General features: G+C 36.5%; 1 protein-coding gene across 6 annotated transcripts in view; it reads left to right on the top strand.

The window, feature by feature from the left end:
• SPDYA (speedy/RINGO cell cycle regulator family member A) overlaps nucleotides 1-14,978 on the top strand; it is a 37,877-nt gene that overhangs the window by 15,234 nt on the left and 7,665 nt on the right. For all 6 annotated transcript variants that reach the window (XM_027033463.2, XM_053201065.1, XM_027033465.2 and 3 more), the window contains 2 exons: nucleotides 797-968; nucleotides 14,386-14,674. In XM_027033463.2, the coding sequence (XP_026889264.1) occupies nucleotides 797-968; nucleotides 14,386-14,674 (461 nt within the window). The remainder of the gene's footprint in view (nucleotides 1-796; nucleotides 969-14,385; nucleotides 14,675-14,978) is intronic.

The following is a 14,978-nucleotide window of genomic DNA, read 5'->3' as shown; positions in this document are numbered from 1 at the left end:
TACTTCTAACGTGTCAATTTTGGTTGATGATTCTTTTTATTATGAGTCATGTGTACCTGTTTCTGTGCATGCCTGATCCCCCTCACGTATTTAGGAGGATACTGATTTCCATATGTATATAAGGAAACTACTTGGGTGTGGGGAAAGATTAGAGGGAACAGTGCCTAACATTCACCCAGAGCTGGGAATTTTGCCTGTTCCCACCAGCCAGACTGAAAAAACTCATAATTAACAGAATATTGAGTAAAGTACTCAAGAATGTCTTGCTTCAGTAGTGGGGAATAATTACCCCAGACTGAACATTGCTCTAGATCCACCTAACAAATCATTAAAGCAAGGCCTGAAAGGATCAGACTGTTTCTAAGTAACTTAACTGCATCCTGGAACAAAGTTCAAATTTTATAGGAATACAAAAATATCCAGAACTTGGGTCGCCTGGGTGGTTCAGTTGGTTAAGCTCTGACTCTTATTTCAGCTCAGGTCATGATCTCATGGTTGTGGAATCAAGCCCCATTTTGGGCTCCATGCTAAGTGTTGAGCCTGATTGGGATTCTCTCTCTCCCTCTCTCTCTGCCCCTTCCGTCTCTCAAAATAAATACACATTAAAAAACAAACAAAATATCCAGAACTCAACAAGGTAAAATTCATTGTATTTCTATTTTTGGTCTACATTTTTTAATTATGAGTGAGGTTGAACATCTTTATGTGTTTGTAAGTAATTTATATATTTTTTTGTGAACTGCCTGTTCTTGTCCTTTTCCCATTTCTTTTTTGAGTTGTTGGTCTTTTTTGTTAGGTATCTGGCTAATACAGTTGAAGAAGATGAAGAAGAATCCAAATATGAAATTTTTCCATGGGCTTTAGGGAAAAACTGGAGAAAATTGTTCCCTAATTTCTTAAAATTAAGGGACCAACTCTGGGATAGAATTGACTATAGGGCTATTGTAAGCAGGCGATGCTGTGAGGAGGTAAGGTTTTTAAAAAACTTTATATATGTAATCTGTTTTCTCTTTATGTAATTTCCCTTGTCTTGTTTTTAAATGTGCTTCTAATACATTTTTTGTATATGTAAGGGTAGGCTATTAACCTTGATGGTTACCATGAATACATCTTGTATATTACAATGTTGATATTTTAATTTTTTACCACAATAATTAAAAATTGTCATTTCTGTTTTTCAGAACAGTCTACTTCTGTAGTAAGTATTTTTGTTTTAGTGTGTTTCTTTAGTCTAAAAGATGACCAGTATATTGGGAAAGGACAGTGTGCAGATTGCAAAATATGTTAATAACATTTGGAGGTGAATGATAATTTCCATCAAATAAAGTATGTGAAATTTCAAGTTCCCAAGATTAAAATGCAAACTACATGGTGTAAAATTTAAATAAATTTAAATATGTTAAAAATCACACCTCTTTTCACATAGAATAATACATAAAGTAAATTTCCTTGATGCCAGATTCTATTAAGTCAAACAGAAAAACACTAAAAATTAGAAAATGGGTTATTTTACCTAATGTTCTAGGTTTTCAATAAAGAAAAAAGTTAATGTTTCAAACTAAAGAAATATTCTAAAATAGAAAATTAATGGAGGGCAGTAATCATTGTAGGCCAGTACTAGTAAAGTTTAGTAAATGTGAATTAGTTAATGCTGTAATGAAATGAAGTTATATCCAGTTAAATGATGATAGGCAAAAGAACCAATTAATGGATTAGTGTCAAACTTCAGGCAAGACTTTGGAGGTGTGTCACAGAACTCTGCCTGGAATTAACCTTGTTAATTATATTTATGAATGAGATGAAAGTATTAGCAAGTATGGATAATTGTGTATTAAATTAAGAGGATTGTTGAATGTTGAGGGAAATTAAAGGATTCAGAAATAACTTAGAAGACTGAAATAGCAAGGCCAAGTTTTTTCAAGGTTAAATTCAGTGGGGGTGCCTGGGTGGCTCAGTTGGTTAAGCATCCAACTTCAGCTCAGGTGATGATCTCACGGTTTGTGAACTCGAGCCCTACTCTGGGCTCCACACTCTCTCTCCCTCTTTCTCTGCATTTCATGGGATTCTCTCTCTCTCTCCTCTCTCTCTGCCCCTTGCTCACTCGCTCACTCTTTCTCAAAAAAAAAAAAAAAAAAGATGAAATTCAACAGAAAAATATGGAAAATTGAGTGTATATCTCCCCTCCCCCAAATTAATAGATCCTCATTAAAGGATTTAAACAACTCATTCCAATTAGAGGACATTGAAAGAGTCATGTATTGCTATGTTTTATCTCTATGTCCCCAGGTCAGAAGTGGATAATTGGTGCCCCTGTGCCATCCTTGGACATGGTAGTAGATCTTACTTGAACACTCTGATTTTTTTCAAAGTAAACACTTTAAGCCCCATGGTACACTCAGCTAAGAGCATGGAATGGGCACCAGAGGCAAGAGGCTGGGATAGGCAATGCTCACCTCATGGCAGATTGCCCACCCACTCCTAAGATAGAACAACTAGCATTATAACTGCAACAACTTAATTTACACAATTGGAGATGGAATTACTTCAGTTGCTGGCATAAGACTATTAAAGAGCCAGAGTATGATGTACCTTAATGGTGTATGTGTAAAAGACTAAAAAGTTTTAGATAACTGTAAACTCAGTTGTGTAATGGGATTTACAGAAAAGTTTAGTATCTCAAGGCTTCGACATTGACAATAGATCTCTCCCCTAATTCTAGATGTGCATATTAAATTTCCTATTCATATTTCATTATCTAGTAAATACCTCATACTTAACATGCTGACAATCCAGTTTCTGATTCCCCTACACAGACCTCCAAAACTTCTCCTTCTATATATAGTCTTCCACATCTTAATAAATGGTAACTTCATCATTCTAGTTGTTCAGACCAAAAAACTGTTGCCCTACACTTTTCTCACATCCATACCTTAAAAAAATGTCCAGCATTCTACCATTTCTCATGACCTCTACCACTAAATCCTACTGTGATTGTCTCCTCATGTCTCAGTCATTGCCATAATCTTCCAAGTAGTCTCTCTTATAATCTTTCTCTCCTGTAGTATATTTTCATACACCAGCCAGAGTAAATCTTTTAGAAAGTAAGTCAAATCATTGGTCCTCTACTCAAAAGCCTCCAGAGGCTTCCCATCTTACATAGAGTAAAAGGCAAAACCCTTATCATGGCTCTACCTGGTCTGCCAACTCTCTTCTCATCTCTTCATCTCTCTTCCCTCCAACTACACTGGCCTCCTTGCTCGTCTTCAAACACACCAAGGACATTCCCACCTCAGGATTTTTTTTTTTTTTTTTTGGCCTGGAATGTTTTTCCCCCAGATATCCGTGTGCTTCACTTCCTCACTTCATTTAGGATTCTACTTAAATAGCACCTCAGAGAAACCTTTCCTTAGCACTGCATCAAGTAGTATCTCCCTGAATGGAATAAAATTGAAGAGTCCAGAAATAAACCTTCATATTTATGTTCAATTGAATTTTGACAAAAGTACCAAGAAAATTCAATGGGGAAAGAATAGTCTTTTCAACAAATGATGCTGGGACAAGTGGATATCTACATGCAAATGAATGCATTTGGACCCCAATTTTCATATCAGATATAAAAACTAATTCAAAATGGATCAAAGACTGAAATGTAAGAGCTAAAAACTACAAAATTCTTCAAAGGAAACACAGGTGTAAATCTTCATTACCTTGGATTAGGATTCTCAGAGATCATACGAGCACAAGCTTGAACTCAGAAGCACAAGCAACAAAAGAAAATAGAGATTATCATTGACATTGAAAACTTTTGTCCTTCAAAAGACACCATGAAGAAAGTGAGAAGCCCACAAAGTGGATGAAAATTTTGGCCAATTTTCTGTCCAATAAGGGAGTTGTGTCTAGAATATATAAAGAGTTCTTACAACTCAACAATAAAAAGACAACTTTTAAAAGGGCAAGGATCTGAAAAGGCTTTTCCAAAGAAGATCTACAAATGGGCAAAAACCACATGGAAAGATGCTCGACATCATTAGCCATCAGAGACATGAAAAATCAAAACCACAAGTAGATATTACTTCACACCCACGAGGATAGCTATTGTGAAAAAGACAAATATAACAAGTGTTGATAAAGATATGGAGAAAATGGAACCCTCATACACTTTGGTTTGGAATGTAAAATAGTGTAGTTGTTTTGGAAAACTGTAGCAGTTCCTCAAAGGACTAAACAGGGTTACCATACAACCCAGCAGTTCCAGTTCTAGTTGTATATACAAAAGAAAGGAAAGGTATGTCCACACAATAACTTGTACATGAGTATTCATAGCAGCATTATTTGTAATAGTCATAAAATGAAAACGCAAATGTCCTTCAGTGAATGGATGGATAAACCATATAGTATATTTATACAGTGATATATTACTTGGCAATTAAAAGGCTGATACAGGCTGCAACATGGATGAACCCTGAAAACATTATGCTAAGCGAAAGAAGCCAGTCACAAAGGACCACATATTGTATGATTCCATTAAGTGAACTGTCCAAAATAGACAAATCCAAAGAGATAGAAAGTAGCTTAGTCTTTGCCAGAGGCCAAGGGGAAGGAGAAATGGGGTGTGATTACTTTTTATATGGAGTGATGAAAATGTTCTAAAATTGACTATAATAATGGTTGTGCGACTCTGAACATACTGAAAGCCATTCTATAAGTGGGTAAATTGTATGGTATTTTGAGATATAGCTCAATAAAGCTGCTGAAATAACAAGTACTACTTCCCACTGTCCCTCTGTATTTCTTTTCGTAGTTTCCTCCATAGCACTTAACCATCATATAACATACTCTGTTTTAATTATCTTACAAATACGATTAACCCCTACTAGAATATAAATTCCAAGAGGGTATGGTCTTTATTTTCTTATTGTACCTCCAGTGCCTAGAACAGTGCATGTCACATAGTAGGTACTCAGTAAATAGTGCTGGCTGACAGAGTGAATGGGATTTAGAGCTTCTGATTCTTTTTCATACCTTCTTATCCATGTAGTAGAAAAACAAACTATAAAACTTGCTGACTTAGCACTGCCTCTTACAACAGGGGCACATAGATAAGCTTTTTTATGGTTGTTCCGACCAGGTACATTTGAATCATTGTAGTACATAGGAAAAGAAATTACGTAGACTTTATCCTGTTCTCTTAACTATTCATTCAATAGCTACCTAATGAGTAAGACACTTAAGTTCAGTATTATGGGGGTTTGTTGTAAAAAAGTGTTACATCATCTTTGCCCTGAAGTTTGATGCATTAAAGTGCAAAACATGGCGTTAGAAATTTAGCTAAGTATTCTATACATTTGTTATTGAGAGCCTGGTATTGACATACTGCCAACTCATTTCTTGAGTCTCACCCTAAAGTAAACCCAAGTTATGATAGTACTTATAAACTGGCTTACAATGATAATACTTTACATTTGCATTGTGCTTCATAAATTCATAAATATTTTCATATGTAGATTATCTTCTTATCCTCACAAAAATGCCTGTGAGAGTTGCAGCATTCTTATTTTACATCTGATGAAATTGAGGACCAAGGAGTTTGAGGTTTACTCAAGATCATACATCAATTAAATGGTAAACTCAGGATGTGATTTCATATCTAATGACTTCTCAGTGCTCTGTTTTCTCTGACATCTAGCTTCTACTGCTCATACTGGTTAATTTGAAAGGCACACATATATCTATTATGTTATTTTATCTCAGGAACTAAATAGTATATTCTGTCCATTTTTCTGATGAAGAAACTGGGGCTTAGAAAGGTTGTAACTTGTCCATGGTCATTTATTTAATAAGTGGTAGGGCCAGCTAGTACTTAAACTTGGCACTCTATATATATATATACCACTGTCAACTTAATTCTCTCCTTCCAGGTTATATGAATTTTGTAATTTGTCTCTTTTTTTAACCTTAGTTGCTGCAAAGAAGCTAAGAGCCAAGTTTTCTCTCTACCTACCTCAATTCTATTACTCATTACTACTGGCAAATCTATTTTCTTCTTTTTTTTTTAATTTTTTTTAACGTTTATTTATTTTTGAGACAGAGAGACAGAGCGTGAGCGGGGGAGGGGCAGGGAGAGAGGGAGACACAGAATCGGAAGCAGGCTCCAGGCTCTGAGCCATCAGCCCAGAGCCCGACGCAGGGCTCAAACTCACGGACCACGAGATTGTGACCTGAGCTGAAGTCGGACGCCTAACTGACTGAGCCACCCAGGCGCCCCTCTATTTTCTTCCTGTAGCCAAATTTTTCCCTTTTGGGTGCTAGTTTAATGAAAAATTTATTTGCTGTTTTTGTCAGCTGCCAATAATCCTTTTTTGGAAAGAGGTGAGGTATGATTTAATTGAAAAATATATGTAGGCCTTTCCAGAAAAGAGTAAAGACTATTTCCCTACTCATTCTGATATTATTATCTTCTTAGTTACAGTTAGTTTACTTTTTTGGATAGCAGCTCCTCTGAGGTGGAATTTATTTAGGTTGATGATAGCTTGATTTCTAGATTGGCTCACAAATTATGGAATATGCCAATCTGATGAGAGTTAGACTCCAATTCCAGTCCCTTTATGCATCATGGAGGGTAGCAATTTTATCTAAAGGAATCTTTTCTCTGATCTTGTTATGTACTCTGGCCTAGATGGCACAGTATCATCATAGCTGATTTGTCTATCAGCTACTACTTGATTCCAGATTAGAATTTAGAAATCAGAGATGTGATATAAACAGAGTTTTAAACAAAATAATCCAATGACCATATGCAGCAGAGACCCAATATAGGGAGGGTACTGAAAACTGCTAAACTTGGTATAGGTCAGAAAGGAAGGTATCAACCTAGTGCTGAATATAATGATGCCAAAGAAAAATCAATGTTATGAAATTATAATTGTCATAACTTGCTGACCAGTTGGATATAGATTATATGGGAAAGTCCACTTTCAGGGTTTCAAATCTGTAGAACAGAAGGAGTAATGGGTTCCATAATGAAAATAGGGAATGCTAAAGAAACAAACTGGTTTATTGAGAAAATAAGGAATTTTATATCACACATATGAATTTAAGGTGATACTTGGATAATTAAGTGCATGGTCAACAGGTATGAATAAAGTATGAGTCAACACATATAAGTGATGTTGAAAGCTTGGTAGAGTAGATAAGAGATCCATGGTGAAAGTGATGTTAGTACTTTTTGGGTACTTGTCAGGCACTGTTCTAAGTACTGCATATGTGTTAACTCTCATAACTGTTCTTACAGCTAGCTAGATAATCCCAGAAGAGGAAATTGAGGCACAGAGAGAATAAATGATTTCTCTAAGGTCACACAGTTAGTCAAGCAGCATACCAGTATTCAAACCTAGGCAGTCTGATTCCAGAGTTGGTGTTTGTTTGTTTATTTTGAGAAAGAGCAGAGGAGAGGCAGAAAAAGAGGAGGAGGAGGAGAGAGAGAGAGAGAGAGAGAGAATCCCATGTAGGCTCTGTGCTGTCAGCATGGAGCCCAAGGCGGGGCTTGATCCCACGAACCATGAGATCATGATCTGCGCTGAAATCGAGAGCCAGGCACTTGACCAATTGAGCCACCCAGGCACACGCAGAGTTGGGTTGTTTTTTTTTTAACACCTATACTACACTATCTCTTGAGATCATAACCAGTAAAATATATAGAGAAAAACAGAGGTCCAGGTATTAAATTTTGTAACACCCATCAAAGGAACAACAACAACAAAATCACTAAAAATGACAGAAGAGTAAGATAAAGTAAAAACTAGGATAACATTCCCAGTAGATCAAGTGCTACCAATGCTTTAAAGAAGTTACTTTCATAAATCATAGAATTTGAGGCCTATAAGTGACCTGTTTGCTCATATACAAAAGTCACCCTGTAGCCCAGAAAATTACGTAATTTGCCTAAGGTCATAGAACTAAATCCTGCTTTCCTGACCCTCTTACAATTTTCTTTTTAATTAACTTATCACAATAATATTCTAATTATATTTGTGTGTATAAAATATGTGCAAACATATTTAAAAGCACACAAATGGGGCACTGGGTGCTCAGTTAAGCAACTGACTTCGGCTCAGGTCACAATCCCATGGTTGGTGAGTTTGAGCCCCGTGTCGAGCTCCGTGTGGACAGCTCAGAGCCTGGAGCCTGCTTCAGATTCTATATCTCCCTCTCTCTCTCTCTCTGCCTCTCTCTCTCTCTCTCTCTCAAAAATAAAATAGATATTAAAAAATGTGGGGCACCTGGGTGGCTCGGTCAGTTGAGTGACCGATTTCGGCTCAGGTCATGATCTCATGGTTTGTGAGTTCAAGCCCCGTGTCAGGCTCTGTGCTGATGGCTCAGAGCCTGGAGCCTGCTTCTGATTCTGTGTCTCCCTGTCTCTCTGCCCCTCCGCCACTCATGCTCTGTCTCTTTCTGTCTCAGAAATAAATAAACATTAAAAAAAATTTTTTTAAATGTATTTAGAAAAGCGCACAAATATGTGTGCATGCATTTTTCTAGCTGGTTTAGCATGTGGAGAGACTGATGCCTAGCTTGTTGTAGAAAGAATGGTTTACCAAACTTACTGTGTGCCCTTTGCTTCCTATGTTTCTCTGCTCTTCTCACTAGAGTTTGTGACAGAATTCTTATAAAAATCATGCTGTTGAAAGTTTATAATGTCAGTGGCCTCTAATTCCTATTTTCATCTATCAATAAAAAATATATGACTAAATAATATTGTGTGGAGGGCCTTTGATAGGTGTATGAGAGACTCTTCCTGCCCAGAGTTCTTCTGTAGATTGGTTACATTCATAAAAAGATAGATAGATAGATAGATAGATAGATAGACAGATAGATATCTGAGTACTAGACACGTTAAAAGTCCTAATGTCAGATTAACAATGAAACAATACAATCTAAAAGCTGGAGTATTTAAAATGTGGGACTTATGCTCAGCATTGAAGGAAAAGCGATACTAAGACAAATAAAGGGAGAGGACATTCCAGAAATAGGAAATAAAGATGTACAAGTGTTAAAGAAGAAATACTAAATATGGAAGAAATAAGAAATTCTGACATTCTACTTCCTCACTTTAGGTAGCTCTGAAACTAATTTTACATTGTTATGGAAACGTTTGTAGTTAGAATCAACATCTTTATTTACTTCTACTTTAAAAAACTTTTTTAATGGTTATTTTCGAGAGAGAGAGAGAGAGAGAGAGAGACAGAGCAGGGTAGGGGCATAAAAAGAGGGAGACACAGAATCCAAAGCAGCCTCCAGGCTCTGTGCTGACAGCTCAGAGGTAGGGCTTGACCCCATGAACCATGAGGTCATGATCTATGCTGAAGTCAGATGCTTAAGCGACTAAGCCACCCAGGCAGCCCTATTTACCTCTACTTTTTAAAAGCTAATGTAATGAAAATGAAAACATGACAGTCCAAAACCTTTGAGATGCAGCAAAAACAGTGATAAGAGGGAGGTATGTAGAAATACAGGTCTACATCAAGAAGCAAGAAAAGTCTCAAATACACAACCTAACCTACACCTAAAGGAACTAGAAAAGGAACTGCAAATAAAGCCTAAAGCCATCAGGAGGAGGTAAATAATAAACATTAGAGCAGAAATAAATGATATAGAAACAAAAACCCAGAACAGATCAATAAAACTAGGAGCTGGCTAACTTCCTAGCCAGACTTATCAAAAAGAAAAAAGAAAGGACCCAAATAGATAAAATCATGAATGAAAGAGGAGAGATCACCACCAACACCACAGAAATACAATTATGAAAGAATATTATGAAAAATTATATGCCAATAAATTGGGCAATTTGGAAGAAATGGATAAATTCCTAGAAACATATAAACTACCAAAACTTCAACAGGAAGAAATTTGAGCAGACCTATAACCAGCAAAGAAATTGAGTCAGTAAGCAAAAATCTTCTAATAAAAGTCCAGGACCAGATGGCTTCCCAGGGGAATTCTACCAAACATTTAAGAAGAGTTAATACCTATTCTTCTCAAACTATTAGAAAGAAAGAAAGAAAGAAAGAAAGAAAGAAAGAAAGAAAGAAAAAAAGAAAAAGAATACCTCCATTCTATAAGGCCAGCATTATTTTGATTCCAAAACCAGACAAAGACCCCACCAAAAAGGAGAATTACAGGCCAATATCCCTGATGAACATAATGCAAAAGTTCTCAAGATTCTAGCGAGTTGAATCCAACAGTATATTAAAAGAATTATTCACTGTGATCAAGTGGGATTTATTCTTGGGTTGCAAGGGTGGTTCAATATTCATAAAGCAGTCAATGTGATACACCACATTTATAGAAGAAAAGATAAAAACCATTTGATCTTCTCAATAGATGCAGAAAAGCATTTGATAAAGTATAGTATCCATTCTTGATGAAAACCCTCAACAAATTAGGGATAGAAGGATCATACCTCAACATCATAAAGGCCAAATATGAAAGACCCACAGCTAATATCCTCAATGGGGAAAACGAGAGCTTTTCCTATACGGTTAGGAACAAGATGGGATGTCCACTCTCACCATTGTTATTTAACATAGTACTAGAAGTCTTAGCCTAAGCAATCAGACAACAAAAAGAAATAAAAGGCATCCAAATTGGCAGAAGTCAAACTTTCACTATTTGCAAACAACATGATACTCTATATAGAAAACCTGAAAGACTCCACCAAAAAAAATTGTTAGAGCTGATACACAAATTCAGCAAAATTGCAAGATACAAAAATCAATGTACAGAAATCTGTTGCATTTCTATATGCTAATAATGAAGCAGCAGAAAGAGAAATCAAGGAGTCAATCCCATTTACAATTGCACCAAAAACCATAAGATACCTAGGAATAAACCTAACCATAGAGGTAAAATATCTGTACTTTGAAAACTATACAACACTGATGAAAGAAATTGAAGATAACACAACGAAATGGAAAAACATTCCATGCTCATGGATTGGAAGAAAAAATATTGTTAAAATGTCTATACTACCCAAAGCAGTCTACACATTTAATGCAATTCCTATCAAAATACTGCCAACAGGAGCACCTGGGTGGCTCAATCGGTTAAGTGTTCGACTTAAGCTCAGGTCATGATTTTGCAGTTCATGAGTTTGAGCTCCACATTACACTCTCTGCTGTTAGCATAGAGCCTGCTTCAGATCCTGTGTCCTGCTCTCTCTGCCTCTCCCTGGCTCATTTTATCTCTCTCCCCCTATCTCTCCCTCTCTCTCTCTCTCTCTCTCAAAAAAAAAAAATACTATGAGTATGTTTCACAGAGCTAGAACAAACGATCCTAAAATTTGTATGGAACCACAAAAGACCATGAATAGCCAAAGCAATCTTGAAAAGCAAAACTGGAAGCATCATGATTCCCAACTTCATGTTATGTTACAAAGCTTTAGTCATTAAGACAATATGGTACTGGCACAAAAATAGATATAGATCAGTGGAACAGAATAGAAAACTCAGAAATGGACCCACAACTATATAGTCAACTGATCTTAGACAAAGTAGAAAAGAATATCCATTGAAAAAAGTCTCTTCAACAAATGGTGTTGGAAAAACTGGATGGTGACATGCAGAAGAATGAAACTGGACCACTTTCTTTCACCATACATAAAAATACGAAATGGATATGAGACAGGAAACTGTCAAAATCCTAGAAGAGAACACAGGCAGTGACCTCTGACATCAGGTGTAGCCATTTCTTACTAGACATGTCTCTGGAGGCTAGGGAAACAAAAGCAAAAATGAACTGTTTGGACTTCATAAGATAAAGATCTTCTACAAAGCAAAGGAAACAATCATCAAAACTAAAAGGCAACCTATGGAATGGGAGAAGATATTTGCAAATGACGTAGCAGATAAAGGGTTGGCATCCAAAATCTATACTTATCAAACCCAATGCCCAAAAACAAATAATCCAGTTAAGAAATGGGCAGAAGACATGAACAGACATTTTTCCAAAGAAGACATCCAGATGGCTAATAGACACATGAAAAGATGTTCAACGTCACTCATAAGGGAAATAAAGTGCGCATGTGCGCACACACACACACAATGAGATACCACCTCACACCTGTCAGAATGGCTAAAATCAACAACACAGGAAACAACAGATGTTGGCGAGGATGCAGAGAAAAAGGAACCCTATTACACTGTTTGTAGGAATGCAAATTGGGGCAGCCACTCTGGAAAACAGTATGGAGGTGCTTTAAAAAGCTAGAAATAGAACTACCCTAAGATCTAGCAGTTGCACTACGAGGTATTTACCCAGAGGATACAAAAATATTGATTTGAAGGGGCACATGCACCCCAATGTTAATAGCAACATTATCAACAATAGCCAAATTATGAAAAGAGCCCAAATCAGTCCATCAAGTGATGAATGGATAAAGATATACAGTGGAATATTACTCAGCTATTAAAAAGAATGAAATCTTACCATTTGCAATGATATGGATGGAGCTACAGTGTATTATGCTAAGTGAAATAAGTCAGTCAGGAAAAGACAAATACCATATTATTTCACTTATATGTGGAATATAAGAAACAAAACAAATGTAACATAGGGGATGGGAAAAAAAAAGAGAGGAAGGCAAACCGTAAGAGACTCTTTATAGAGAACAAATTGAGGGTTGATGTAGGGGAAGTAGGTAGGGGATGGGCTAAATGGGTGATGGATATTAAGGAGGGCACTTGTGATGAGCACTGGGTGTTATATGTAAGTGATGAATCACTAAATTCTACTCCTGATACCAATATTACACTATATGTTAACCAACTAGAATTTAAATAAAAACTTGAGTGGGGGGGAACCTGGGTGGCTCAGTCAGTTAAGCTTCTGACTTTGGCTCAGGTCATGATCTCATGGTTCATGGGTTCGAGCCCCACATTGGGCTCTGTGCTGATGATGCAGAGCCTCCTTGGGATTCTCTCTCTTTCCCTCTCTCTCTGCCCCTCCCCTTCTCTCACTCTCTCTCTCTCTCTTTCTCTCAAAATAAACTTAAAAAATTTTTGAACTTGGTAAACATTTTTAAAAATAAAAGATATGTAACTGTTACATGTTTGTTGAAAACTTCTTTGAAGGATTTAAGTAGATTATAAAATAATTCACTAAAGAAATTAGCCTAGCTAGCATTCTTTAGCAATTATTTTGGAGGAGGCCACCGGTACCCTGTTTAATAAGCAGACTGGTTTTAATCAGGGGGTTTTAAGGTTTTCTTTTCATTTCTAAGTTTATTTATTTTGAGAGAGAGAGAGAGAGAGAGAGAGCGCGCAAGTGGGGCAGAGGCAGAGAGAGAGGGAAAAAGAATTCCAAGTGCAAAATTATCAGTGCAGAGCCTGACGTGGAGCTCAGTCTCACAAACTACAAGATCATGACCCAAGCCAAGGTCAAGAGTTGCACACTTAACCAACTGACCCACTAAAACAAAACCTAAGGTTTTCATTTTTAACAGCAGAAGCCTTTCTTTCTTTCCAAGCAAAATTTTCAAGAGTCCCCACAATTCCCTTCATATGTTGGGAAAGTACCTATATATGACTATCATTTGCCAGCTTCTTACTATGTGATAAGGATTTTACACATATCTAACCCGCCGAAAAGTCCTGTGAGGCAGATAGTATCCTCATTTTAAATATATAGAAACTGAGCCTCAGAAAGTTTAAGTAACTTGCTCAGTATCATACAGCTAGCAATTGGCAGAGTCAGGATAAGGAAATAGGTCTATCCAGACTCCAAAGGCAGGATTTTATTTAACCTTAGAGAACAATGCCCAACATGTAGTGAAGAATTATAAGAGTTTTATAATTAATTGTTCATCTAATCCTTGCAACAATCCTCTAACGTAGACAATATTATTCTCTCCATATTATGGATAAGGAAACTGAGGAACAGAGAGGTTATGTAAATTACCTGTGTTATTTACCATTTCCCTTGCCACAATTGCAAACATGTTAAGATTAGCCTAACGTATAGTTAGAAACCTCAACAATGATATTTTTGACCCAGTATATTCCAGTTAAAAATTATGTGTCATTTTGGACTAACTGTATTATCTATCCCAAACTTAGAATACTCAGAATTGAAAAACCTGGAAGGTTGCTTCAGTCTTATTTCATATTTGAAATAAGTACTTTGTCAGTTATTGTCTTTAGGATCTAAGCAGTGAATCACTTTATAGGTAGTGCTGTCTTATCTGGAGATGCCTTTTTTTTTTTTCTTAACAACAGTAACTTAGATTTTTAGATCTAGTTATAGAGCTAGCTGTGAGTTTTAATTTTTGTATTTAATTTTACCAAATTTTCAAATCTTATTAAAATTCTAAAAGGAAGCTTTCCACCGTAGGTTATGGCTATTGCCCCAACCCATTATATATGGCAGCGGGAACGCTCTGTGCATCACAGTGGAGCTGTTAGAAACTACAACAGAGATGAAGTTCAACTGCCCCGAGGACCTAGTGCCACCCCAGTAGATTGTTCACTCTGTGGCAAAAAAGGAAGATATGTTAGACTGGGATTGTCTTCATCATCTTCATCCAGTGATACAGTAGAGGTGATGGAGAAACATTCTCAGGAATCACACAAGTCAATGGACATAGTAGTCAATCCTTCTCAAGCTTATAGCTATTCTCAAGGTATGATTTAGTAATATGTCAGAATTAGATTTATGCAAGTTATTAACAAACCTCATTTATTGACCTGTAGTCAGTTCTTACAGGCAGGGGTACATAGTAATTTATATATCACAACATTATGAGTGAATTAGTATTGAAAGTTTTCTCCTTTTCAGTTACTATTTGTCTTGTGTCAGTATCTGTTTTTGTGGTAGTGTACCTAAGCTAAAAGATTTTTAATGTGACTTATGTTACACTAACACACCAGGGATCTCAAGTATTTTAAAGTATTAAGTATTTGAAGAGCCTGAAGCATTTTCTATGA

Source organism: Acinonyx jubatus, chromosome A3 (genome assembly GCF_027475565.1).
Source record: "Acinonyx jubatus isolate Ajub_Pintada_27869175 chromosome A3, VMU_Ajub_asm_v1.0, whole genome shotgun sequence".
In the NCBI taxonomy this organism is placed as follows: domain Eukaryota; kingdom Metazoa; phylum Chordata; class Mammalia; order Carnivora; family Felidae; genus Acinonyx; species Acinonyx jubatus.
This window is presented reverse-complemented; position numbering and strand designations above follow the sequence as displayed.